The sequence below is a fragment of the Amblyomma maculatum genome, unplaced genomic scaffold (assembly GCF_055883805.1).
Source record: "Amblyomma maculatum isolate TAMU_Amacu unplaced genomic scaffold, ASM5588380v1 scaffold_13, whole genome shotgun sequence".
NCBI classification, from domain to species: Eukaryota; Metazoa; Arthropoda; class Arachnida; order Ixodida; family Ixodidae; genus Amblyomma; species Amblyomma maculatum.
The window spans coordinates 12,412,744-12,440,630 of NW_028146738.1; the positions used below are offsets into that span (position 1 = coordinate 12,412,744).

General features: G+C 46.0%; 1 protein-coding gene across 1 annotated transcript; it reads left to right on the plus strand.

The window, feature by feature from the left end:
* Positions 1-55: 55 nt before the first annotated feature.
* LOC146172212 (uncharacterized) lies at positions 56-27,887 on the plus strand. The gene is made up of 3 exons (XM_084586001.1): positions 56-251; positions 17,423-17,600; positions 27,818-27,887. Exons 1-3 carry the CDS (start codon positions 104-106, stop codon positions 27,885-27,887), a joined length of 396 nt encoding a protein of 131 aa, XP_084442127.1. The 5' UTR covers positions 56-103.

Sequence of the window (27,887 nt, forward strand, 5' to 3'; positions counted from 1 at the left end):
TATACTGGGAATTTGTCAAGGTTGGAGAATGTTTCATTTCTTTTACTTTCCAAGGGCAGTGACCTTAAACAGACCTCTGATCACCATCCTGGAGCAGCTTGGCATGCCTATAGACACATTCCTCCGGCTGCAGCAGGATATGATACTCGAATTCACTCGTGCACTAGCCCAGGAGTCCAGTGCGGGGTTCCAGTTGATGCTGGACCCCTTCTTCCGGTCACTTTTCCTCGCTGTCTACCGAAATGCCGTGGGTGAGTTCACTGGCTTTGTCACAGCAGTGCGTCAATGTGACAGTCGAGTGACAGTGCAAACATTGGTACTGGTTCGTGGTATAAGAACCACACTGCTTCAGATCACAAGACTGTGCACTCATGAATGGGGGGGGGGGGGGGCAACTGCAATGCTTTGCAAATAAGCCCTAGTGAACATGAAAGTTTGAAACTTGCATATGCAGAAGGTTTGGACACTTGAAACAATAAAAGTGTGACGTGAATTGAGTGTTATAGCAACTGTGGTCTACAAATTACTCGAGATTTTACATATTACATGTCCCTACCTTGAAACCATGGGCACTGTTGAAAATGACAGGCCAAAGGAGTTAGACAAAAAAAAAGAAATGTTATGTGGGGTTTTGATGTCCCAGATGCAGCAGAAAAAAAAGAGGCCTTGCTACTACCAAGTTTTACTAGTTAGAGCACAATCTTTGTCATGATACATGGCTGATCTTGAGTATTGTGCACATAAGTGAAATTCCATGGTCAAACTGCACTGTATACTATGTGCTACGGAGGATGTATGAATATTAAATTTTTGGTTGCAAAGTGAATATGAGTAATTAACATTGGTTGCAAATTAAATTGATAAGCCAAGTACCAGGCCATGGGAAGCTTGTACTCATTGAATCGGAGCACTGGGGATCGAACCCAGCACCTTCAGCATGCCTATAGTACAACTAGGCCACCGCTGCAACCTCACATTTCCACAAGAGACTCTCTGAAGAGTACAAGATATTGTAAATTTTCTTTTCACCCATTGTTAGTGTACGTAGTATGCCAGATTTGTAATGTTTACTAGAAATCATATGCGAGGGGGGGGAATCATAGTATTTAGAGTAATATAAATTGTTTTGTAGATGATATAGCCTTCTTGCAATGTAATTACTTTTATTTACTGTCCTTTGGATTGCAACTGCGCTCAGTGGAAGCAAAATCCACATCACTGTTTAACTTCGTTCTCTCGGGACAAAGAAATCTAGTGCTTTTGTGATGCATTGCAAAGGCAGCCAGGCACCTTTTACTGGAAACATTGTCAGCAGTTATTTAGGTGCCACACACAGCTGCCAAAACACAAGATGACATGCAAGGCAGATTCAAGACAACCTGAGCTGCGGCAATACGGTGCCAGTTGTGGAATGCCACCTCGAATGCACCTTTCTAAACAATACGTAGCCTGGGGCCGTATCCAAGGGAGGTTCCTTTTGGGAACCGTTTTCTTTCATGATGACGTCAGTTTGATGTCACCGAGACCGCGGGTTCCACTTTGGGAGGAGGCTGGGAAAGGCGACGACCAATCAGCGTGAGCACCAAATCTCGGGCGTGTATGCGACGAGTATGTGGCTTTTTCTTACACCGAATATGCCTATCGGGTTGGTGTCAAACAAGAAATAAATCTCATAATTACGTAGTAAATCAAATTAGATAATAGAGAGATTTAGCACACCGTGATCCGCGATCCGCTACCGTGGACCGCCACCGCGCGTTCCATTGCGCATGCCCAGATCACTTTGATGCCGATAGATGGCGCCACATACTTGATGTCGGCAAATTGACCTGGCGCATCGCAACCAATAAGCTTGTACGCCCCGCCCACGAGCGGTAGGGTGTCACGGTGGCGGATCGCGGATCACGGTATGCTAAATCTCTCTAATAGTAGACTGAAATATTGGTGCAAAACTTCCTGTTAACAACTGCCACAGCGTTTTCTTGGTGCACAAGTACCTTTTTTCGCAGCTAGATGGTGTTGCACGCACATTTGTCTTCTTTCTCGTGCACAGTGAAAATTTTGCTTGCGTACCTTTTTTCGCAGCTAGATGGTGTTGCACGCACATTTGTCTTCTTTCTCGTGCACAGTGAAAATTTTGCTTGAATTGAATAAGTTCTCTGTTTTCACAAAGTGGAAGCTATTCGAACAGCACGGTCTACAACACCCATAGTGATGCGTAGCCTCCAAATCACGCTAGCTCTATGACTGAGGAGATGCTGTCACCATTGCGGCGCACAAGTGACGTCATACGGGGGGCACCACGCCAGCACAACCGCCTACCTGTCTTGGGGGGCTGCGTCCTCAGCTTTGCCAGCCACTCAAGCATTGTCAGTGCATGTGAAAATTTCGTGAATGGCTGTTAGTATGATGAGAATGCAGTCGATGACACTGGGAATTTGGCCACATTCCAGACATTGGTCAGTCTTCTCTGTGGTGGCTACAAGGGGGAGGGGACGCCAACAACGGATGGAAGCTGCTCCTCCATTTCAAGCCGGGCGTGTGTGGCGCTGTTGGCCGTGGTGCAATGCATGGTACACGCCACTCGTCTTGAACCACGGTACTTGAGCATACGCATGCCTGCCGCTCATGCAGCACGCGGCCTTTCAGTGATGTCGCAGGTAATGGTTTAGCTCATTAAACGCTAGTCGAATTTGAATTCGACTGTTGTGCCCAAGGATGAGGGATCGCAACCCGACCGCGGCGGCCGCTTTTCGATGGAGGCGAAATGCAAGGCGCCCATGTGCTGTGCGATGTTAGTACAAGTTAAAGAACTCCAGGTGGTCGAAATTCCGATGTCCTGCACTGCGGTGTCTCTCATAGCCCGAGTAATTTTGGCACGTGAAACCCGACAAGCAAAACCATTAAAATCGATTTATTGGTACTCCAATACTTCTGGTGCCGCGAGCATCAGCGTATCTATATAAAGCTTTATTCGCGAATCTTTTCACTTTCAGGAATTGAAGGGTCTGAATGATTCTCGTCTGGTCAAGATAGTGCATGTCGAAAGCAGGAGACAGACCAAACGAATAAGGATGGAAAGAAGTTTCTGCTCCGTGCGGTCGCATTTTCTTTTTCAACGATGTTGTTTATTGCCCCAGGGCATAAAAGAGTATGTAAGAAGAAAATTAAAAAGGAGTATTAAACGAAAGAAAAAAGGTTGGCTGTTCTTTGGTCGATGTTTTCCACCTCCTTCAGTTTCAAAAATAGGAAGCATCAGCATTACTCCTAAAATTTGTGATTGGGGTTCCAAACAAGAAAACAAAGCATATCAAAAATTTATTGTACATCGTAGTAATAGCAATGTACTGCACATCATACCATTCAGGGTAATTCAGAATTAAAGATACATTTACACAGGCTTCTGTGTAATTAGAAAGAAAAAAAGGCGCAAAAGCTACGGTGCTTTAAGAACGTGCCTGCTCTTCCGGTTGAGTACCGGGCTAATAAAAAGGCCTGGATGACATTGGAAATTTTTCGCGGCTGGATACAAAAACTAGACCGACAGTTTTCTGCGAAGAACCGCAAGGTGTTAATTGTCCTTGACAACTGTAGTGCACATAACAGTGCCACCGGACTGAACAACATTGAAGTTATTTTTTTGCCGCCCAACACTACATCGGCCCTCCAACCGATGGACCAAGGTATAATTCAGTATGGGAAGAATAAATACCGCAGGCGCGTGCTGGAATGCATGCTACTGTGCAATGAAGTCTGTAAGCAGTACGACGTGGATCTTGTGAGCGCGGTCAACATTCTTGCCTACGTTTGGAAGAACACGCCTGCGCACGTCATCGCTAACTGTTTTCAACACAGTGGCTCGTTTTGCCTGAGCCGTGCAATGACACAGTGGCAGAAGTGTCGCCAGACGACAATGCAGATGACTGCCCGGACTTCGGAGGTGTGCTGCCGGATGCGGTGACACTCGCCGATTACATCAGCATTGATGATGGCGTTGCTACAGCCGGCTCGTTGAGGAAGAAATTGTCCGGGACGTACTGCACGGCGAAGATTCGGAGGAGGAAGAGGGGCTACGAGAGGAGCAGCCTCGGCCCCCTCGCACTGTGAAGGAAGCAGCAGAGGCCCTCGTTGTGTTAGAGGAATTTTGTTGGGGCACTGCAGATGGCATGCGTGCTGCTGAGCACCTGGAAGGACTGAGGAAAATAGTATCCGCGCGGGTTTCTGCGGGAAAGCAGACAAGCATCCGTGATTACTTTAAGTAATAAAGGTATGTTTAGATAAAATCGTGCATGTTTTTTTTTTTTTGTTCTCGATAATTCTGACATTCGGTTAATTCGGACATATCTTACGGTCCCTAGACGTCCGATTTAACGAGCTTTTACTGTATTTTAACCACTGCCCTCTTGTACGCAAGGCAGATGATGTTCTACCTCTACGCCGTTGCTGCTTCTCCACGGTATTCAGCCCCAATTTCGGGCCAAGTAGTGAGCCACGGGCTGACCTTGCTGGATAGGCAGACACTCGTGTCAGCATTGCCCATGCTAGACAAAGATAGCCCAGCTGTCATTATGCATGTAATTTAACAAGGTTGTTTGCTGAGCTAGTTGGAATGGCATCATAACCTTTGTAAGTGCAGAGGCAGATATACACTAGAGGAGTGGGCGGGACAAATGCTACTTGCAACTGTGCTTATTTGAACCTTCCTGTTCGGAGACCAGTCTTCCTGCGCAGATGCAATAGCATCGACCAGCGCTACGTAATCATCAAAGATAAGACAATCATCATCTAATCAAAGGGTAGATGCCACGTGTGCGTGCCGCTAAATAGACAATGGGGAGCGTGTCCGAACCGCTAACTTCCTTTGCACTTAAGGGGGAACCCTGGTCTTAAGACAATATTTTTTATTTACTGGTAGATTTTGATGAAAGTTGTACCATTTATGCAGCTTTTTGTGCTGATTTCAAATATGCACATTAATTTTATGTAAGCAATTTAATTCTGAAGATATTGAGCACTTTATTTTCTTTGTTTGGAGGTGAGCCGTCAATAAAACTACAGGAGTTATAATAAAAACTGACATATCAAATCAATTTAGAACACATAGAGAATGCAAAAATCAAGATTCAATGTCCTGTTTCCATTTTAACCAAAGTTACAGCTTGTCAAAGTTCGTTCAGAGACCAAAAAGCCACCTTGACACTCCAGAAAACATGAAATTTTTAAAAACTTTCCTCATTAAATACCACAAATTCATTTATATTTTTGCACTGTACATGAGTCTACCTTTCTGGTGCAAAAGCAATTACAGCAATATCATAAGTAGAACCAGAGTTATCGCACCCCCAAACATGTACTGTCCTCAATATTTTGATTTTGAGAAATTGAGGAAAAACGTGTTGATAAATTTCCGAAGCACTAAAGCTAACAGTAACTTATTAAAGTGGGTTCTGACCAGCTTCTGATGCCAATGCATCATTTACCATCGATATAATTCGCCCTCAAAGAATGAAATTTCCGGCGAACGGAACGCATGGTGCGGAGGCCGCCACCAAGACGAGTGCGTTTGCATCGTGACCTCCGTAAAAGTTGGTGCCAAGTTCTGGCGCGCGATCGCCATTCTCACGTTCATGCAGTAAACGCAGTCGGCCTGCAACTAGTGATAAGCGACCGTTGCTCGTCTTGCACTGCGTAGCATTCAGAAGAAAGTTTATTTCGACAAGATTTGGGACTCCGCACAATCTTCTCTATGTTCCGCGTGTCGCGGGACGCTGCTTCGCGACTGCTGCTGCGGCTGGTCGCGGCACTGCCTCACAGGGCGATCTATCCCGGCGTTGAAAGCTGCACTTGCTCATCTGCACCCTCACGGTTCCGTACGCGGCAGATCGTGCCGCTCCTGGCTGTCGCACTGAGCACGATCGGCTATGCTACGCCGTTACCAGGCCATCGCAGATAACCAGATGCGGCGATGCAGCGCCCCCGGCGCGTTTATCTCCTCTCGCGACTTTTTTTTTAGGCTAATAACGAAGCGTGAATCTCAATATTGTGCGCTAGGCAGACTAGGCCTAAAGGAGAGACCTTTTGAAAATGGCGGCGGACCGCTAGCAGTTGACGCCGCCAGCCAACCAAAGCTCGCCTTTTGCTCACGTGCGGTGGGCGGTGGACTCGCCTATGGTCACTAACCGAGATATAGGAATGGCCTGAATCGCGATCTTTCGAACGACACCAAGATTATGCCCGCGGATAGCGTATTTCTTGAACTGCGGGAGATCGAAATTCGGCGCAGTTTGACCTCAGTGGCTACCCTCAGAATCTGAGGGTGGCCACACCCTCAGATTCTCATCTTTGGAACGCTGTAACACGCAAATTAGGCGATATTTTTCAACAAAACTTCGGAGATAGCTGCGAAAAGATTCCAGAATCGCGAAAATGATAAGATTGAAAATCCGATTTTCTGACCGATTTTCGGCTGCAAAGACCCAGGTCCCCCCTTAAACAGCAACTTTTTCTGCAGCACTGTCAGTGACGTATCACTGATGCACTTTTCGCCCAAGCCTTGAACAAGCGAGGCTTCCAATATTCCTCATTCAAGCTCTTTTTTTTTGCCTCGTCCCACGATAGTAGTTTTGTGCAGTGCAGGGGAGCAGCCTGAGCACTTTTCACAGTGGAGCTTCCAGTCCTCGCTTTATCACTGTGGAGTTTTGCGAATGGAACGGCAAGTGACTCTGGACCTCGGCATGTATCCCCGGCATACATGATCGCACGAGCGCAAGCTGTGTCCAGTTCCTGCAACAGCAGATCGTCAAAATGAGTTAAGAATATCTCTCATAAAACTGGGGCGACACACAAGCCAATGCAGACACCCTTGCGTTATCTGCATTTGCTCGTGTGTCGCCTCAGTTTCATGTGAGATATACTTGGGTCATTTTTACCGTCTGCTGTTGCAGGAGATTGACGCAGCTCATTCGAGTGTAGTTAGTCTGCTGCTACGTTGACGACTTTAAGGTAGACTTTCATTTATCATACACTTCTCAGCTAAGAGCTACAGCAGACAAGATCTTACAGTCCTTTAGCAATTGTTCTGAGCAGTTGTGCTTTACTGTGGAAATTCCAAAAGGCAAAGCCCTTTCAATTTTAGACCTACAGATTACTTTTAGGCGCGACAGTCATGGGAATACAGTTAAACCTCTATGTAATGAACCTCCATGTAGCGAATTCCTCGATATTACGAAGTTTTTCAATTCCCCAACGCTGCCCCCATTGAAGTGCATGTATTTGAAAACTCCATGTAACGAACACGTCGGCGCGGTTCCCCTTGATATAACAAACTCGCGGCGCCGGCGGCCTCTTAGCTAGTGTTGAGTCACTGGAAATTTGGCACAACTCCGCAAAATTCAGGACTATAAAACACGAACTGGAGTGAGAGGAATGCCTACTATAGCAACGAGCGACCGCAGTTGATCCAGAGCTTCGCGTTCCAGCACCAACACTGCATCTGCTTGGCAGATGCAGCAGTCTCCGCTGCTTTTGCTGTCGGAACATGACAGTTCATACTTGAAAGGGGCAAAAATAACAGAAAAAAGATGCGGGACGAGCAGCGCGCATCCATCGCTGCCACGCTGTTGCTCGTGGGCAGGAACGGCAGAGCGCATTGGCGACGCGAGATAGAGTTGGTTTCCTGGGGCAACGATGGTAGGCAAGCGCGCGCGCGATGGCAGCGGCGCCAACGCGTGCTCTCTCCCCTAGACTGATTCCTTCTCCACCTCCTTTTCCCACTCCTTCGTAGATTGTGTCGCGCGAGCCGCAGAGGAGATGGAGGCTAGCGCGATTGTGGAACATTTCACCGCTTCCGTGACTTCGAATAATTCTGATTTACTGTAAACACTTTCAGGGTGGTTTCCCTTACATCAGTTCATAATCTGGTTTTCGTTCTACATTCTCCTTTTCGGTATTCACACAAAAACTGCATGTAGAGAAAACCTGGATGTAACGAAAAGTTGCGGACATTTTAATTTTGTTATAACCCGGTTTAGCTGTACATGCCGAGGGGACATTCTGGACCTCGGCATGTGCAGTTAAACCCGTACATGCCGAGGTCCAGAAAGTAACTTTTTCCATTCCATTCGCTACTCTCCAAGGTGATAAAAAGCGAGGCCTGGTGGCTTCTTGCTTGAAGTCAGCATTGTCAAAGCCTTGTGAACACATGATAGCTGTTTTGTTTGTCACACAGTTTGAGAAACTGAGCAGATCTGACCACGCGAAGGCCCTGGTGCAGGTGGTAGCAGAATCGCTTTTAAAGAAAACCAATTGCCTTTATTCTGATCCTGGCACGTCGGAACATCAGCTAGGGAAAAATAATAAGTATGAGGTTATGCCCTACCAGCACAATATCGCATAATCTTAAGAGGATTGCCTCGAAGTATGACGTGTAGTTTTCTGTGCCATGCAAGCTCTCACAGCTGTACAGGCTTGTAGAAGGGCCACGCCACCGAGATGATTGCGAAAAACGGCATCAAAGAGTATATGTTGCCTACCGCACAGGTGTCTTCTACCCGATACCACTGAGCTATCGGCCAGTCTGGCCGATGTATTAATGAACGCCTCAGGAGCATGAACGTTCCTTGCTAGCAGGCAGTGGCTCAAACTTGTCACTGCACTGTGAAATGTGCTTAGGTTGCTCCCCTGCACTGCACAAAATTGCTATAGTAGGACGAGGCAAAAAGAGAAATATTGGAAGCCTAGCTTATAGGGAACCTGTGCTGCCCAGGGGGCGCTTCTAAAATCTGACACCCAGCGCCTCCTGGTTTCAAAATGAGCAAGCGTATAGTAGGACGGAGCACGCCACTCCTCGTGCCGTGGCAGCGCCCATCGGCGGATTGTGAGCTTTCTACTTCCTGCATAATGCTTTTATCACAGATTTAATGTTCTGAAGAACTTGGAGTTTCCTTTTTGGTTGGCTTAAAGGCACAATCTGACCATTTTAGCGGCCTCCTGCCAAGAGTCACACTGCTGCTGCATTATCGAAGCTGTATCGTCACTATGCGCAGGTTTGAAACGGTTCTCGTGAGTTCAGTTCTTCCTTTTTTTTTTGCTGTGGGGCGCTTGCAAAGTAGAGTATGTGTGCACCGTGAATTACGTGCACACTTTCTAGCAGTTAATATTCACCTGCGATGAGGCATCGCTAGTAGAGGGTAAATATATCAAAGCAAAATGGAATGACCTCCCTACCATATTAACATTCGGTAGAATTTGAGAATACTGTGTGCGTTAAGCGCATTGAACACGTGCAGTACTTACCTACTATCTTTTCGAAGAAGAGTGATGATTCAACTAGCTTCATGATGAAAAACTTGTAGACTAAAATGATGCCTCCTGTGTCGCGAAATATAATGCGCCGCTTTTAGGGCGACATTATTGAACTCATCTGCAGGAACAAAAATCGGGAGTCTCGTTTCGACACTTACTTGTTCACAATAACGAACGGTAGCAGTTGCAAGCGAATGACACCGAGGTCCACTGTGAAGCATGCATCTAAAATTCTCACACTGCTAGCACTGTAAATAGTTAAGTGGCCGCAATTGTCCTGTTGATAAATGTTGGGCGGAAATCGGTGCTCTACAATGTGAGACCGTGGTGGAAAGATGCCATACCTTAAATCCCTTTAGTCTAAACCCGCGCGCTCTATCTTAAAAGTCAAGAATGAAGAGCATCGAAGGTGATTATCGCTGATTATAATACAAAAAAAAAATACCAGTCCGTTCTTGAAGTAACAAAGTTGCTATGCTTTGTTCCTAGCACAAAATGAAAATTGCAGCAGGCACCATTTAAAGGTGTGATGTGTGTGATTATACGTTGATGTATACTCCCCTTCTGCCCTTCTCACCCTTCCCCCCAACCACCCTGTGCGCCGACTGCGACTAGAGATCGGCGTATCTATACTATTTTGTGCCTAAATAAAAGATTCGAGCAATCATGGTCAGTTAGCAGCATAGGTGCCTTACATAAATAATTCATTGTGAAGCAGCATGATTGTACAGCGTGATATTTACAATAGGCAAGTATTTCTGGATTAAGAATGAAGAATGTCTACCTATTGATTTGTACGTGTGCTAAAACAAATATTGCACGATTTTTTTTTTCGGTGATACGTCAGCCAGCAGTCTAAAATATCCAACTTAAAAAGAAAAAGCGCTTTCTGTGAAGCAGTACTCTTTTATTCAAAGCAAACAACGAACAAATTAATTCTGTAATTGTGGAATTGTTTCCATTTGCAGTTAATTTACTGAACCATTGAAAAATTGAAGGGTCACTAGGTGAGTCGCGCTGGTTTAATGCAGGAAGAAGTCTGAAAGCATGCCGGTTAAGGCATTACCCAACTTTTTGTAATTCCGAAAAATTACTGCGTATTCGGATAGGTTAACTCTCCCAGCTTGTCAGCTATATGACCACAATATGGATATCAGGATTCCACTACATTCGCCCGTTGTTTAAGTTGCAGTTCATCTTGCAATGGCCCCAATCACGCCCAGTTCTAAAGATGCCCTTCACAACACGTTCTCATCAGGTTGCGCAAATGATAAAAGCGAATAAACAGAACTTTATACAGTAAAAGCTCGTTAATTCGACATCGACGGGACTGTGAAAAATTGTCTAATCCGACTATCGAATTATCGAATGAAAAGAAAAAAAGAAAAACGAAATGAGCCCCTGAATGACATACCTTTATTTGGTAAACAAGTTAGTTATCACCATCTGTTTTTTCGGGCGAATTTGACCAGCGACATTAACGCTAACCGCTGCCAGATGCTCCGAGGCATGCGCACCATTGGTAATCTGTTCGCAGAATTCTTCCCGAACGGACAGCGCTTCTGCAGCTTCTTTAACAGTGCGCTTCGACGGCGGGGGCAGCTGTTCACAATCATCTTCTGATGAATCGTCGTTGTTGGTACTTTTAACTTCCTGAATTATGTCGTCCTCAGTCAGCTGTCCGGCGACTGCGACGCCATCATCGATGGTGATGTAATCAGCAAGCCGCTGTCCGCAGTCTTTTCCTTTTAGCATTGAAGCTTTCACTGTTGAACGCCTCCAAGATGCTCTTTTCATTTTTTATATACGTGGCCAAGGTTGCCCTCTTCACTCCATACTTGTTCATCACGTCTTGGCGTGAAACACCCTCCTTGATTGCCTTCAATATTTGCACTTTTGTGGACAGGTCCTTCGCTTTATACTTTGGCTGCTTTGCTGGTGTCGCTATCGCAGCAGCACTCAGCGTCAAGATGCGCAGGCACAGCACTCTATACACACACGCAGCACAGTAAACACGTAGGCGAAGCGTGACCGTAGATGCAAAAAGCACATGGCGACGACACATGCTGAGGCGAAGCTCGACGACTCCACTGCACGAAGGTAGGGCTAGAAATGAACCAACTTCCGGCTGACCTCGCTCCCCTCGCTTCATTCTGCTGATGGCGATGACAGTGCGGATGGCGAACACTGCCTTTTTTTTTTCAGCTTCACACTAGCGCCGCTCTTGGCCATGTTTTTTTTTTTTTTTACCCCATCCGCAGTGAAATGCAAAATGGCGCTCTACGGGGCTATGGAGCTATTTCCTACCTAGATAGTGGCGTGACGGCCACTAGGCGGCGCTGGCTGTACGCAGAAAACTCCAGTGCAGGTTTCCTATTCACGGCTTGGATGAAAAGTGTGTCAGCAATACGTGAGTGACATTGCTGCAAAAAGAGGTGCTGCTTATGTGCACAGGAAGTTAGCGGTTTGGTCACTCTTCCCATTGTCTATTTAGTGGCACGCACATGTGGCATCTACCTCTTGAATAGATAGTCGTCTTATCTTTAAGTGTGTTGCACTGCTCGATGCTGTTGTATCTGCACAGGCAGACTGGTCTCCAGACAGGAAGGTTCCTCTAAACACAATTGCAAGTAGCGTTTATCCCATCCACTTCTCTCGTGTATGTCTGCCTCTACGCTTCCAAAAGGTACGACACCGTGCATATACTGCTGCGATTGTCGTCACATTTCCCTGTTCCCATGCACTCTACATCGGCCAGCAGTCGGGCAGTGGGGGTGTAGTCTATAGTGCGCATTTCAATATATGCTCTGTGCAGTAAAACGAGCCTGTACAAGCCAGCATCGAAGTTTCATTCCGTTGAAGGCACAGCAATATTTACTTCATTGTATTGAAGCTAAACACATACATGTTGTTCTTGTGGACATAGGTTTTGGAGACTAAGATGCTTTGTTAGATGTTTATGGCATTTGAGTTTGTTAAAGGTCTACAGAAATGGGTCACCAAGAAGGGTAATCAATGCCATAACACGGATAGACATTGAGCCACTCATCATTCTGCCACAAACATTTTCGATCTAGCTTCTGCAACACCAGAGATATCGGCGATTAAAAATGACCCTTACAATTTTCCCCCTCAACTGGTATGCCTAAGGGAGTCATAAAAAAATTAAAAATACAAGCAAGTTCAAAGCTCTGCCCAGAAATACGTCACTTCGACGAACTTACGGTTGCCACGCACTCGCTGGCGTACTCTCGTCAACCTGTCCTTGCTCGCACACACCTGGGAAGTTTGCCAGTTCACGCAGTGACGGTTAGTGTAACCGCAGTTACGCGAATCCACGGTTAGCCCATGTACATGGCAGACCAAACCATGGTTACACCACTGACCGCATTTATCGCAAACTGAGCTTGGCGACCTCGGTTTGCGTCATTAACCGAGGTTATGGCAGCGTCTGTTCACGGAGGCTACTTCTCAGCACCCAAGTGCACGAAATGTACGAGCAAATCTGTTTCACAAAGTTATTTATTTGCCCACTGTACCACGTTTAGAGATCGATGTATAGAATATGGTGCCACCTGACATCTTCGATTACGGCCGACAGCGCAGGGACTGTGTACTGAAGCCTTGTCTTGCCTGCAGTATCGTTTGAGCGGCTTGTTGCTGAGCAGAACGTCACAAAATGCGCGGCCTTAGTTATGAAAGTACACGAGTTTGCAACACAGCACGGGATGCCGCGAGCAGGCTTAGGTACGTTACACAATTACCACGGGGGTGGGGCGCATGAGCACGGTGAACGGCGGCGCCGTGCGTGACTGTCCCTAGTCGTCGCTAGGTCTACATTGTTTCGCTTTGAAGCCGTGGCGGTCAGCGCTTTGGAACTGATCAACGCTGTCGTAAATCGTCTACTTATAAAACTGCCTTATTGTGAATCCTATCCTGCCATAGTAAAATAATCATAGGATTAACTCTGGCGACGCATTAATCGCAGAGCTAGTACGAGCAGATCCGATGAGCTGAAATGCACCAGCGGCAGCTGGCTTAAGCAGAAACTTGCTTATATCACGGCTATCGCTCTTACCAGCAATTTGCTGCTGTGTAAAAACAGCCTGCACAGAGTTCGAGCAGCGCACGAGCTGACGACTTTCGCAGTTACCGGAAGTGTGTCAATGACGTCATGGCTACAGTGGCCGTAGCGAATGGCAGCTTCTAGCAAGCCTTACCAGTCAACTCACCCGTGCTGTCACAGTTTAAGGAAATAGTTCCATGCGACACCGCCAAGCGACAACCTCTCTGCCCGCAAATTTCAAAAAACGCTGTTTTTAAAAATTTATAATAACTTGCTGGCTTTGCTCCAAAGAGTTATACTTTGGGTTAATGCTCAAAAGGATTCGTTCTATACACTGAACACATTTATCAGTGGCTTCTTGGTGACTGTTTCTGTGGACCTTTAAATGGAGCTGTAACTATATCTTGGAGTGCCATAGTATAGCTCCTGAATGATACCGGTTGTGGGAAACTTGGAGGTTGGGGGTTTAAGGAAAGACATGGGTCTTAGAGCTCGAAAAATTGACGGAAAATCTTTTTTTTTATGTTATTTTTGAAATCTGCAGCTAATTATTCACCAGTCTACAAACTTTCACACTGCTACGTTCAATATTTTTCACGTAAGGCTAATTAACGCCATCGGTATCGACAGAATATGAGCCGAAATTGACACCAAAACGGCACTTTTGACTCTGCGCTACCAGGGCCATCTTAGTCTCGTCCGGAAGAGGAGTTTTTCCACTTCAGTTTCCCGCCACCGACGTCTTCGTCCAACCATTGGTTACAGAAAAAAAATGCGCCAAAAAAAAGGTCAGACACGCAATCCCGATTGTTGCTCGGAGCACGTGACACGATGGCACTACGCTATTGGCTGAATCTTTCTCTGTTGTCTGCAAGATGCGCTTGGCCGCGGCAGCAACTGCAGCCCTAGTGCCATTTTGTTTTTGAGTTGGGGCCAGAGGTTTAACGATGAATTGACGAAGTTTCGTGCCAGACACCAGTTTGGAAAGAAGCTGAAGCGTTTGTTAAGTGAGAACTTCCAAAAACGCACCGTAGCATCCCAGGATGCCCTGATGGACCAGCCTCACACATCCTGTGACGGAACAGCGACGCTACCACGCCAGGCCTAGGCCTAGCATCGGCGGAACCTGACAGCGGCCATGAACACCACAACACTGCATTTCTGCAGCCTTGGAAGGCTGCAGAATACCAGCAAAAAATTGCAGACAAGCTTAAGAAGCTGTCATCGATGGCAGCAACAGACAGAAAGAAAGAACTTCTTGCCGACAGCGACGACGCTGCGGTCCGACCACACAGCGGGACTTCGTTCACCACCTTGTGCCTGAATTCTCTGAAAGCTTTGCTCCAGTCTGTGAAGTGCAAATCGTGCTCCGGGGGTGTGCAAATACGCAATGATGAACGTGAATATGGACTTGCTGTGAAGTTGCACATTGTGTGTGACAATTGCAGCGAGACTGCGCCAGCGTGGAGTTCGCCGTGCGTCGAAGGGACTCAAAAGGTGAATCCCTTCACTGTGAACGTTCTCTCTGCGCGTGCCATGCTTGCAACTGGTAATCTCCAAACGGCCTTCAACGATGTGGTTTCGGTGACGAATATCAGCCACCAGAGTCTGCACACGAAAAAGTTAATGCCTGCTGCTGATCGAGCGGCCTGGAAACACACCAATGAGTGCGCGCAGTCGGTTCGCGATCTCTACTCCGAACTAAACGTTGATAATCCCGGCAACATCGCCATTTCTTACTATGGTTCCTGGATGACACGCGGACATTCATCCCACATCGGCGTCGGTGTAGTAATTGAACTGTTCAGTGGCTTGATACTTGATTATGTTGTGTTGAGTAATTTCTGTGCCGGGTGCAAGTTGGGTCTAAAGGAAGATGACCCTTCGTATGAAACATGGGCAGCCAGCCATGTATGCCAAAAAAAACAACGAAAAAGGCAGGAGAAATGGCAGTGGAGGCCACCTTCATATACTGTTTAGCAGGTCCCTCAAGCGCCACCAACTGCGGTACACTACAGTGCTGTGTGATGGTGACAGCAAGACATACCTCGTCTTGGAGCAAGAAAAAGGTGTATGGATATACAGTCGAACTCGGATATATCGAACTCGAAAGGGGATCGTGAAATAGTTCGATATATCGATAATTCTAATACAGAAATCTGCTTGTAACGGCACTTACGCAAGAAAACGATACTGTATTTGTCGCATAATGAACTCACCCTCCACTTTTGCGCCCAGAATTTTGAAAAAAAAAAAAACGTTAAGGCCAGCTCGCTCACATGCAAGCGATTAGCGATCTCAGCGGCGAGTGGCAGCGACAGAGCGAAAAATTTCCAACTTGTTGGAACTGCATCCCTCTCGCTGCTCGAGCCACCGCGGCAGCTTAAAACAAGGTTTTTGTGTTGCGGCAGCAGAAATCGCGAGCGTTTTCGTTTGCATGTCGATGGCGCGCGCCACTTCGTTTTGGTCGTCTCATCCACAGCTCATTTCTTGGCAGCGTGCCAAGATGCTGCGCAGCAATAACGTCACGGCGCATTTATCTTTTGATAGCTCCTGCGGTGGTGGGGAGTGAACTTGGCAGAGTGCCCATGATGGCTTGATTGCACAAGCCTGGTTCGATTATCACGCCGCACTTGGGGCAAATCATGATCGCAGCTGACCACATGCTTTTGTTGATTCATACATGCAAGGATAAATGACTCCCGCAAAAAAAAAGAAAAACTTTCTTCTTAACGTCTGCAGCCACCATATTTTACGCTAGCTGCGCGTACAGCACATCGGCAAACTGACAGGAGACCTCATCAGTAGGCTGACCTCCTATTATGGATGGGCCCTAATGACACACAAGAGACATTGATGCCATGCACAGGGCAGTAATGGCCACATATCATATCACATCCATTGATGCAAAGTCTCAACACAGTTTTTGCCCATCAGGGCCTAGCTCCTAGCGCAAGCAAAGTTCAGCAAAGTCTAGGGCTGAGCCAGTGCCTAAGCATCCCAGAAACCTGCCTCCCCAAGTTTTCGAGGCCCTGCTTCCCATCTATCAGCGGTTATCAGACAAGAAGCTGCTTGAGAGATGCCTGCACGGCAAAACTCAGAACAACAATGAAAGCTTCTATTCAATGATATGGGCTCTGGCACCTAAGGCGTCCAATGCCTCGCTGTTTGCTGTAGAACCTGCTGTAGCCAAAGCCGTAATAAAATTCAACGCAGGTAGCTCAAATTCATCAGCAGCCATACTCAGTGAGATGAGTCTAAAACCAAGCATGCAAAGCGAAAAGTGCATGTTAGAGAAGGACTTGCGCAGAAGCAGGGAATCTGCACGCAGGCGGGCAAAATCTGAGAATGTGCAAAAAGCCCTACGAAAGCACCATATTCATGGCAAAACCCAGTCAGAATATATGCCAGGAGCTTATTAGTCATTTTGAAATGAAATTTGCACATATTTTTCACATTCCCTCATTAAATTTGTTTTGTTTGTTTTTTGTCATTTTCTCAAAATTGTGTTTATCGTTGATGTTCAAAGCTTGCTCAAGTCATTCTCGGCACCTAGGACAGCTAGAGCTACAATTCTTTTTGCAGTGTGCAGCTGAAAGCACGGGGCAAGCAATGCTGGGAATAGTTTTTATTTTCACCTTCAAATTTTTTTTTCCTCTTAATTTTTCACCTCCAGCTGCCATTATGGGAGCACTAAGTTCAGTGAACTGTTAAATCTATATTATTAGATCAGTTTGAAAACTGCTTCCAGTGTTGCATTTATCAGACACTGCAGTATCTACTCTTATATTAAAAATAAATTTCTGATGAGTAATTTTTTTTTCATTGTTTGAGCAAACAATGACATGAAATTTCTTAATATCTCTGGAATCCATTGTCCGACAAGAAAAATAATTGCATATTTGAAATAAGCAAGAAAAACTGGACAAGTATGTGCAGTTTCATTAAAATTGATCTGTAAATAAAAACAATGTCTCTAAGATCCATATCCCCCCTTAAGTATACTGGGAATTTGTCAAGGTTGGAGAATGTTTCATTTCTTTTACTTTCCAGGGGCAGTGACCTTAAACAGACCTCTGATCACCATCCTGGAGCAGCTTGGCGTGCCTACAGACACATTCCTCCGGCTGCAGCAGGATATGATACTCGAATTCACTCATGCACTAGCCCACGAGTCCAGTGCGGGGTTCCTTCCGGTCACTTTTTCTCGCTGTCTACCGAAATGCAGTGGGTGAGTTCACTGGCTTTGTCACAGCAGTGCGTCAATGTGACAGTCGAGTGACAGTGCAAACATTGGTACTGGTTCGTGGTATAAGAACCACACTGCTTCAGATCACAAGACTGTGCACTCATGAATGGGGGGGGGGGCAACTGCAATGCTTTGCAAATAAGCCCTAGTGAATATGAAAGTTTGAAACTTGCATATGCAGAAGGTTTGGACACTTGAAACAATAAAAGTGTGACGTGAATTGAGTCTTATAGCAACTGTGGTTTACAAATTACTCGAGATTTTACATATTACATGTCCCTACCCTGAAACCATGGGCACTGTTGAAAATGACAGGCCAAAGGAGTTAGACAAAAAAAAAAAGAAATGTTATGTGGGGTTTTTATGTCCCGATGCAGCAGAAAAAAAAGAGGCCATGCTACTACCAAGTTTTACCAGTTAGAGTACAATCTTTGTCATGATACATGGCTGATCTTTAGTATTGTGCAAATCAGTGAAATTCCATGGTCAAACTGCACTGTATACTATGTGCTACGGAGGATGTATGAATATTAAATTTTTGGTTGCAAAGTGAATATGAGTAATTAACATTGGTTGCAAATTAAATTGATAAGCCAAGTACCAGGCCATGGGAAGCTTGTACTCATTGAATCGGAGCACAGGGGATCGAACCCAGCACCTTCAGCATGCCTGTAGTACAACTAGGCCACCGCTGCAACCTCACATTTCCACAAGAGACTCTGAAGAGTACAAGATATTGTAAATTTTCTTTTCACCCATTGTTAGTGTACGTAGTATGCTACATTTGTAATGTTTACTAGAAATCATATGCGAGGGGGGGGAATCATAGTATTTAGAGTAATATAAATTGTTTTGTAGATGATATAGCCTTCTTGCAATGTAATTACTTTTTTGTTACTGTCCTTTGGATTGCAACTGCGTTCAATGGAAGCAAAATCCACATCACTGTTTAACTTCGTTCTCTCGGGACAAAGAAATTTAGTGCTTTTTTGATGCATTGCAAAGGCAGCCAGGCACCTTTTACTGGAAACATTGTCAGCAGTTATTTAGGTGCCACACACAGCTGCCAAAACACAAGATGACATGCAAGGCAGATTCAAGAGCAACCTGAGCTGCGGCAATACAGTGCCAGTTGTGGAATGCCACCTCGAATGCACCTTTCTAAACAATACATAGCCTGGGGCCGTATCCAAGGGAGGTTCCTTTTGGGAACCGTTTTCTTTCATGATGACGTCAGTTTGATGTCACCGAGACCGCAGGTTCCACTTTGGGAGGAGGGTGGGAAAGGCGACGACCAATCAGCGTGAGCACCAAATCTCGGGCGTGTATGCGACAAGCATGTGGCTTTTTCTTACACCGAATATGCCTATCGGGTTGGTGTCAAACAAGAAATAAATCTCATAATTACGTAGTAAATCAAATTAGATAATAGTAGACTGAAATATTGGTGCAAAACTTCCTGTTAACAACTGCCACAGCGTTTTCTTGGTGCACAAGTACCTTTTTTCGCAGCTAGATGGTGTTGCACGCACATTTGTCTTCTTTCTCGTGCACAGTGAAAATTTTGCTTGAATTGAATAAGTTCTCTGTTTTCACAAAGTGGAAACTATTCGAACAGCACGGTCTACAACACCCATAGTGATGCGTAGCCTCCAAATCACGCTAGCTCTATGACTGAGGAGATACTGTCACCATCGCGGCGCACAAGTGACGTCATATGGGGGCACCACGCCAGCACAACCGCCTACCTGTCTTGGGGGGCTGCGTCCTCAGCTTTGCCAGCCACTCAAGCATTTTCAGTGCATGTGAAAATTTCGTGAATGGCTGTTAGTATGATGAGAATGCAGCCGATGACACCGGGAATTTGGCCACATTCCAGACATTGGTCAGTCTTCTCTGTGGTGGCTAGAAGGGGGAGGGGACGCCAACGGAGCATGGAAGCTGCTCCTCCATTTCAAGCCGAGCGTAGGTGGCGCTGTTGGCCGTAGTGCAATGCATGGTACACGCCACTAGTCTTGAACCACGGTACTTGAGCATACGCATGCCTGCCGCTCATGCAGCACGCGGCCTTTCAGTGATGTCGCAGGTAATGGTTTAGCTCATTAAACGCTAGTCGAATTTGAATTCGACTGTTGTGCCCATGGATGAGGGATCGCATCCCGACCGCGGTGGCCGCTTTTCGATGGAGGCAAAATGCAAGGCGCCCGTGTGCTGTTTGATGTTAGTACAAGTTAAAGAACTCCAGGTGGTCGAAATTCCGATGTCCTGCACTGCGGTGTCTCTCATAGCCCGAGTAATTTTGGCACGTGAAACCCGACAAGCAAAACCATTAAAATCGATTTATTGGTACTCCAATACTTCTGGTGCCGCGAGCATCAGCGTATCTATATAAGCTTTATTCGCGAATCCTTTCAGTTTCAGGAATTAAGGGTCTGAATGATTCTCGTCCGGTCAAGATAGTGTATGTCGAAAGCAGGAGATAGACCAAAAGAATAAGGATGGAAAGAAGTTTCTGCTCCGTGCGGTCGCATTTTCTTTTTCAACGATGTTGTTTATTGCCCCAGGGCATAAAAGAGTATGTAAGAAGAAAATTAAAAAGGAGTATTAAACGAAAGAAAAAAGGTTGGCTGTTCTTTGGTCGATGTTTTCCACCTCCTTCAGTTTCAAAAATAGGAAGCATCAGCATTACTCCTAAAATTTGTGATTGGGGTTCCAAACAAGAAAACAAAGCATATCAAAAATTTATTGTACATCATAGTAATACCAATGTACTGCACATCATACCATTCAGGGTAATTCAGAATAAAAGATACATTTACACACGCTTCTGTGTAATTAGAAAGAAAAAACATTAAACATTGAATACCAACACTGCATCACTTGACACTAAGAAATGGGGAGGAAAGGATATCACTTTCCACTAAAACAAGAATTAATACATTCGACCTTGAATAAATATGCAACTTACAGCACCCTCCTAAGTTCCAGCATATTTTTTCTTTCCTGCGTAGCGTTGCACTGACAGTTCTTGGCTTTAAAATATTGAAGTGGAGCCTAGTAAGAACATAAACTTAATTTTGTTTGTGAGGGACATACTGCGATTTTTTTTTGCGCTGGAGTTCATCTGTATGGCAAAGTTAGGCACTCACATTAACATGCCAGCAGCGAAACACATCTTGCCATAAACAAGAAATCACGCTGACAGCTGCGAACAAACAGGAACGCTGCCATGCCGTCCAGACACCGCGAGAACCTGCACATGAGTGCGATCGTGTGACTGCATCGCCAAGCTGACCGCAGCGCCACCGCGGCCTTTGCGGGAGCGCATGAACCAGAGGATCGCGCCTTCTTGGCGTATACGCCGGCGCTGGCGTCTCCTCCCCTTCTAGCCACCACAGTCTTCTCCCTATCTGCTGATGTAGAAAGCGAAAAAAAAAAACCCAGCCAGCACACTTACCGACGTGAATTATTTGCCTCGGGCACTGCGGGAGCCTAATGGCTGCCTTTCTACTAACAGAGAGCTCCCGATCGCAAAGTAGTAATCGGAGTGCATAGATCACCTTCGCTTTTGGCAGCAGTGCCTGTCGTGCCTTCGCCAAATATACTGCTCGCGCTACCCCTTCGTACCCACTTCTCATCACGATCGGCACAGGCCTACTGCTTTAATTCGTCAGCCTGACGTTTGGCTGCAAACCCGCCTTAAGCATGCAGAAGGCATCATCTTGTTCCTTTTGCCGCCTTTTTTGACTGCGGCTGCAAAGTGCAGCGAAAAGGAAAGGATGCATACGCGGCGTCATGTTTACAAACTGCATGCGCAGACCGGTTCCCTATTGAAGCGAACCAACTCTCCGAGGCTCCTGCACCGCACGACAGAATGGTTCCTTTCAAAGCAGTGGCCACGCTTCGTGACGTCATCGAAAAGCGCGAAGCCACCACCGGAAATTTGACGTCATGCCAGACATGACAGCAGTCAGCCAGTTAGGAGCGGCAAAAGGAATCAGTTCACAAACAGGACCATCGCTGGATCTGGCCTCTGTTAAGCCCTCGAGCATTGTTGTTGCCGGACTAAAAGCCATGTGATGGGCCAAATGCTGTGGCAAACCAGAGGCATCAACACGAAACCATACCATTAGATGCCATTGCTTGAGGGCCGCACTGCACCAATGTTTCTGTTGTACACTTTTGTTCTTTATGTGAACTGAGATAAGTAGTTTATGGGTTATAACTGACAGAGTGAGAGCAATCAAAGCAGTCACTGCGAAGCAGCTTCAGCTGTGCACGTGGGCCACAACTTCATTCCTTCTGTTACCTTCCACAAGCTGAGTCGCTTCTGCATGAACCACATATCTTATTACAGTGGTTGAAGCAAGATAATCGCCGCTTGTCAGCCTCAAATCTGTCAACTGCAGGATGGTGCAGCCCAGTAACATGCCGCATGCAGCTGCAGTTGGTTTTGGACCCACATGCTTGCTGTCAACGTAGCGGTTTTATGCAATGCGTGACATTACCATGCGTGGGCTTTTGTTGCGTGCTAGTTGTCGATACTCTGAGTAAAAAGCAAGTTAAACCATGTGACAAGAGTGAAATACTAATGTCGTAGTGTTTTGTCTTGAGTTTAGATGAACAGTAAATTCAGTTTCTGGATGTTAAGGAGGTTCAAATATTTCCATGCCTCTAGATGGGTTGCAGGAGCTAGGACCACAGGCAGTCACTATAGCGGTTGGGCCACAACAAGCTTGGCATTTAAGCGGTAGCAGCGATGGAAGTACTGATGATTTTAGCAACTGGTTATTTTGCTATCGCCAAATGAGTGGTGCAGTCAAACCCATTTATAATAATGCCGATTTTGATGGCATATCAGATATAACAATGGGCAGCCACTGCACCATCAGATTTTCCATGTGTTCTATGATAAAATAAACCACTTACTACAATGGCGTCACATTACATTGTTGGATATAACAATCAGATATGGTCACCAAAAGTCAACAAAAACTTAAATGCGACAGCCACAAAATCACCCACTGACACAGAGACGCCTACAACGCTGATGCAGCAGACAAAAACGAAAATCAGGACAGAGCGCGTCGAGCCATTGTGTTGGCCGGGTGCGCCGGGGAAGCTTGCATGCTGCAGACATGAGGGAGCACTCCTCATGCTGAGGAGGAGGGAAGGCCTAAGGCACTACTAGCCACTGCATTCTGAGGGAGAGGGAAAGCAGAACATTGTACAAGAGTACAAGGATGGCGCAAGTGTGCAACTTGGTGCGCAAATACGGCCTGATGCAACTGACAGTATCTGCAATCATCTGCAACACGCTCAAGATTGAGAATGAAAGTGATTCCAGTGCTGCCCATGCAATGGACAACGCCGAAAAAGGGTTCGACACGGGGCGTGCAAAGGCTTAGAACAGGCCCTCTACCAGTGGTTCTTGAACGCCTATGCAGCGAACCTGCTGATTGGTGCCTTCATTTTAGTGGACAGAGGAACTTCGCATACCTCCTGTGCAACACCGATTTCCAGCCTGGGGGTGTGTGGATTCAACGGTTCAATTTGAGACATGGAATCGTCTACAAGGCAACCGTGGGAGATGCAGGATCGCTTGGCGTAGACGCTAGGCAGAAACGGCTTGAGGAAATGCTTCCTTGCATCCAAGAAGCTTACGCTGTCTGGGAATTGTACATTGAGGACGAGACAGCCATTTTTCCAGATGCTACCATCGAAGAGGCATGCTGCCAAAGGCGATTCCTGTAAGGACGATCCCTTGTAAGGGTGGCAAGCAAAGCAGGTTGCACGTGACCATTTTCATATGTGATAACATGGACGGCAGCGACAAGTGCCCCACCTTCGTCATAGTCAGGGAAATCCAAAAATCCCCGCTGTTTTCGTGGTGCCGTGAGGGTCCCAGTTCACTACCATCACAATGGAAAAGCATGGATGACAAGTGCATTTTTCCACGAGTAGCATGTCGAGTTTGATCAGCGTGATGGCAAGAAGGGGGCATTAGTGCTCGATAATTGCCCTGCGCACCAAACAGCTCAGAAGCTGTCGCATGTGGAAGTTTTTTTCTTCCCATCTAACACCACTGCAGGCTTGCAGCCTCATGGATGCCTGCCTGCTTCAACGCGCTATATCGCCGACGTGTTTTGCACAGGCTCGTGCTGAACCTCGACATTTCTGTCCGAGAACGGCGACCGGCGACAGACTTGAAGATCTCGCTGCTGATAGCAGTGCAGTTTATTTTTGGGGCATGGGTAGAAGTAAGCTCCTCCACCATCATGAACTGCTTCAGGAAAGTGGGCTTTACTGGAGATGCCGGCAACGCGGAAGGTCGAGTAATTTCTGCTGACACAGTGATGACGGAACTTTGGTCTACAGTGAGCGGTAGTGACAGCGACGCGTTGGGACAAAGAATTTTTACGTGCCGACGATACAGTCGCAACAGATGAAGAGCTGACAGACAAGGCTATTGTCACAGCAGTCACCGCCAAAAACCTTCCACTGCACTATGTTCAGCAGTTGGATTCCCTGCTGAAAGATGTCGGCCAGATTGCCGTGAAACGGCAATGCTTACAGATTACGAATTTCTTCCCACTATGAAATAAGTGTAAGCTACCGATCGTCATTAAATGCGTAGTTTATAACGTTTTCTTTGTTTTTTCGGCCTAAATTGGTTATAATAATCATTTTCGTGGCACTTCAATGTCGTTATAAGTGGGTTTAAATATACCAGCTAACTGTGCCACCACTAATCTTTGTATGCTACCAAGGCCAATGGTTGTAACTATGGCTTGGAACTGAAGTTAGTGATAACCGAGCGTGTTTATACAAGTTTACCTATTATATGCGATACGGTGGTGCAGTGATTACAATGCCAGACTACTGTACAGGAGTACCCGGGTTCAAACCCGACCGCTGATGGCTGCGTTTCGATAGAGGCAAAACGGAGTGGCATTTGTATGCTGGCATGGGCGGGACACAGTGTGAAGAGAGGATAACCGATGGTCGCTTAGTGTAACAAACTGAATTCCATGGGAAGGAAAGCATAGCAGGGTGCGGCAGAAAGTTAGGTGGGCAGATGAATTTAAGAAGTTCGCAGGGGTCAAGTGGATGCAGCTAGCACAGACCTGGGTTAATTGGAGAAATATAGGAGAGGCCTTCGCCCTGCAGTGGGTATAATCAGGCTGATGATGATAATGATGATGATTTATGTGCTGTGCAATGTCAATGCACGTTAAAAATCTCCAGGTTGTCAAAATTACTCTGAAACCCTCTACTGCAGTGTCTCTCATAGCGTGGGTCACTTTAGGACATTAATCCCTAATAACCATCTAACCCATTACTATGTGCACGCTATTCTGATCATTAACGTGACAGCAGTGTCAGCTTGGTTGGGGTGACCCTGCTGCTTTTGTGTTATGAACTGTTCAGCGGGCCTCCTGTACAAGACCTGCATCGCGCTGCCCGTGGATCGTGCCAGCAAAATGCTTGGTATAGTTGACACTACCGGGAGGCTTCAGTATGGCGGGTGGGTGTCATGGGTATTCCTGCTCGAGTGCTGACAAGATCTTAGCGGTGCCGAGCCCAAAGTTATTATCTTGACGGGAAATGGTGCGTCCACACCAGAAACCAGTTATAACTCACTTAATAAGTTGCTGTTAGCCGCGGGGCTTAAAAAATCTTCCTAAAACGTTTTTTTTTCTTTGTGGATTTCAAACAACTGCATTTTTGAAACGTCAGCATTTTGAGCAGTATATCTGGTTCTGGGTCACCTGTCGCCATAATTTCTTTATCGCTGAAAAGATGAATGCACATGCAGTATTGCTTACTTTAACCCTTTGACTGTTTTTGCTGTGTGGGTACTGCGGCCGCATATCGTTCAAAATTTTAGGAATATTCGACGCTCAAAGGGTTAAAGGAGTGTTTTTTTCAAAATTATCAGAATTATCAAAAGTATTTGTCTTAATCACCGAAATGTCATTTTTCCTTGGCAAGTTTGACGAGCCATAACTTTCATCCAAATTTTTCTGGAGTGCTCATTTATGCCTTATGCAGTCGTCCGTGACTCTATGCTATTGGAAGATAGTAAACAATATATCCTGTGGAGAACTTTTCTAACAATGCTTTCTCTAAACAAGAGACAAACTTTTCTTCAGTAATGAAAAAGCTTCTCCAAGGAAAGCCGCAGAGGAGAGCTATTAACACTGTCCCGTTCAAGCCTTAAAGGCCCACTGTCCACCCTCCGGTCGAAAATATTTTCTTCCCCGTTGACTGTGAGACTTCACCCCTAGAACACAAGGCCGCAAAATGCTTTTGAAAAGAGTAACTAATAATGCAGTTACAGCCACCGCAATCGCCCGATTCTGTCATGCTTCTCTCCTTCCGTTCCCTCGCAAAGGTCTTTCACTCTCCTGCCCGAAGTCTAGCCTCCGCAAGACAAATTCCGCTTCCTCCGCGTTTGGCGGGAGGTGGGGCGTGGCACTCCGCGAGCACAAAAAAAGAAAAAAAAACGGCCGAGGGAGCGCACGCCGCTGGATTCAGTCTGGCCGTGGCGAGGGAAAAGCGCGCAGCGAGCAGTAGACACCCATCCTTCTCCCGTCGGTCAGCGAGACGGACCAATGGACGTCGTTTGCGGTACGTACGTCATAACTGTGGCGCGTTGGGCCAGCGCAAGAAACGGGGAAGCTGGCTTCCCGAAGGAGAGCATGAGAGAGCTTTGAATTGTATTTTCGATGCTTTGCGGCGCGCGTGTCACTAGCATTTTGCACAGACTATCTCCGGTACCTGATCGAAACACTGGGCTCCTTTGCTTAAAAGGGCCTACCCTGGACAGTGGCCCTTTAAATCCAGAGCTTGAACGTCCTTCCAATTTTTTCAAAAAACCACCCGACTTAGCACAATTTCAAGCAAACATGTGCAAGCAGTCTATGCCGTCAAGAAGGCAACGTGCCGGTCTTCATCCTTCACCTTCAGGGGCACTTTTCGGTTCACGCAATTCATGTGATAAAACACAACATTACACACAACGTTAAGGACACTCCTCCAGAAGACGTGATATATTGACAGGGAAGGAAGTATCCCGAGGACCACCACATCTCTTAATGCTTCTCTGTAAACAGAAACTACTACTTTGATATGCACCCTTACCTAGAGACTTGTGCACCTGGTTAATTCAAAAATGAAAGCTTCTTAGTCTTTGAAGGTGAATCCTTAAAATGATTTTTAAACTTTGAAGATGTACTTGCCTCTAGACTTCAAAATGAATTTTTATGCCTGGTCATTCAATTCCCACAATGATTTTGCCGGAACGAACAGAGCAACCCTTCTTATGTAAGATGCGATATTTTGACAACAAAACCTATTGTCAGATAGCACTTGTGAGTGTGTGCCATTTCTCATAATGTGTCATTTCTTTTAACAGTCAAAATTTGTCGAATGGTTTTTGACAATTCCTGTCATGCTGCTGGTGGTGCTTGTCTCGAAGTTTACGATACGCTTCGTCTTCTGCAAACTACTGCACCTCCGATGAGTAAAATTGTGCAGGTGGTTATGTCAGAAAGTGGAACTGTCACCCACTGATAAACATCTGGGCATAACAGAGCTCAGGAACACTGCATTTGAAGTCTGAATTTTGAAGTTTCTTTCATATTTGCTGTTTGAACTACGTTGGTGGCATTGGTATTGCTTTTTCGTTAGAAGTTGAAGAAGATAAATCGTGCGTGTACGCATACTACTGCATCACTAGCTGGTTGTGCTCCCATATTTCACCCCTGACAGTATCTCTGATCCTTCCGATAACTCCTTGTTTGGACTTGTTTTTAGTGGTAAATGGAAAATGGAAGGAATAAACTGCCCGGAAAAGCCAACCATTCATGATGTACTCAAAGAAATGTTTGGAAAATTTTCATGATTTCATCGTCATCGAACCACATTGGCAGCAGCGGCAAGAACTGTGGCACAAACACACATACTTCCTGAGGGTGATCAATGAATGTTTCCCTATGAGTGAAAGAGTGCTTCTAGTGAAGATATGAATGATCAACTAGAATAGAAAGACAATCCTGTTGCACAAGAAGCTACAAACGTGAAACATGCTAAAAAATATAAAATGCGCTTTCCTGGAAGCAGATATTGCAACCGTTGTTACCTTTTGCATTCCATTGTGCATTTCTTTTACTATAGTCCTTTTTTCTTCGCAGGTCAGACCAGGCTCTGCACTCCTCCTGTACAAGTCGGATGGTGAAGAGTATCCTGGAGCTTTCTGTTTAG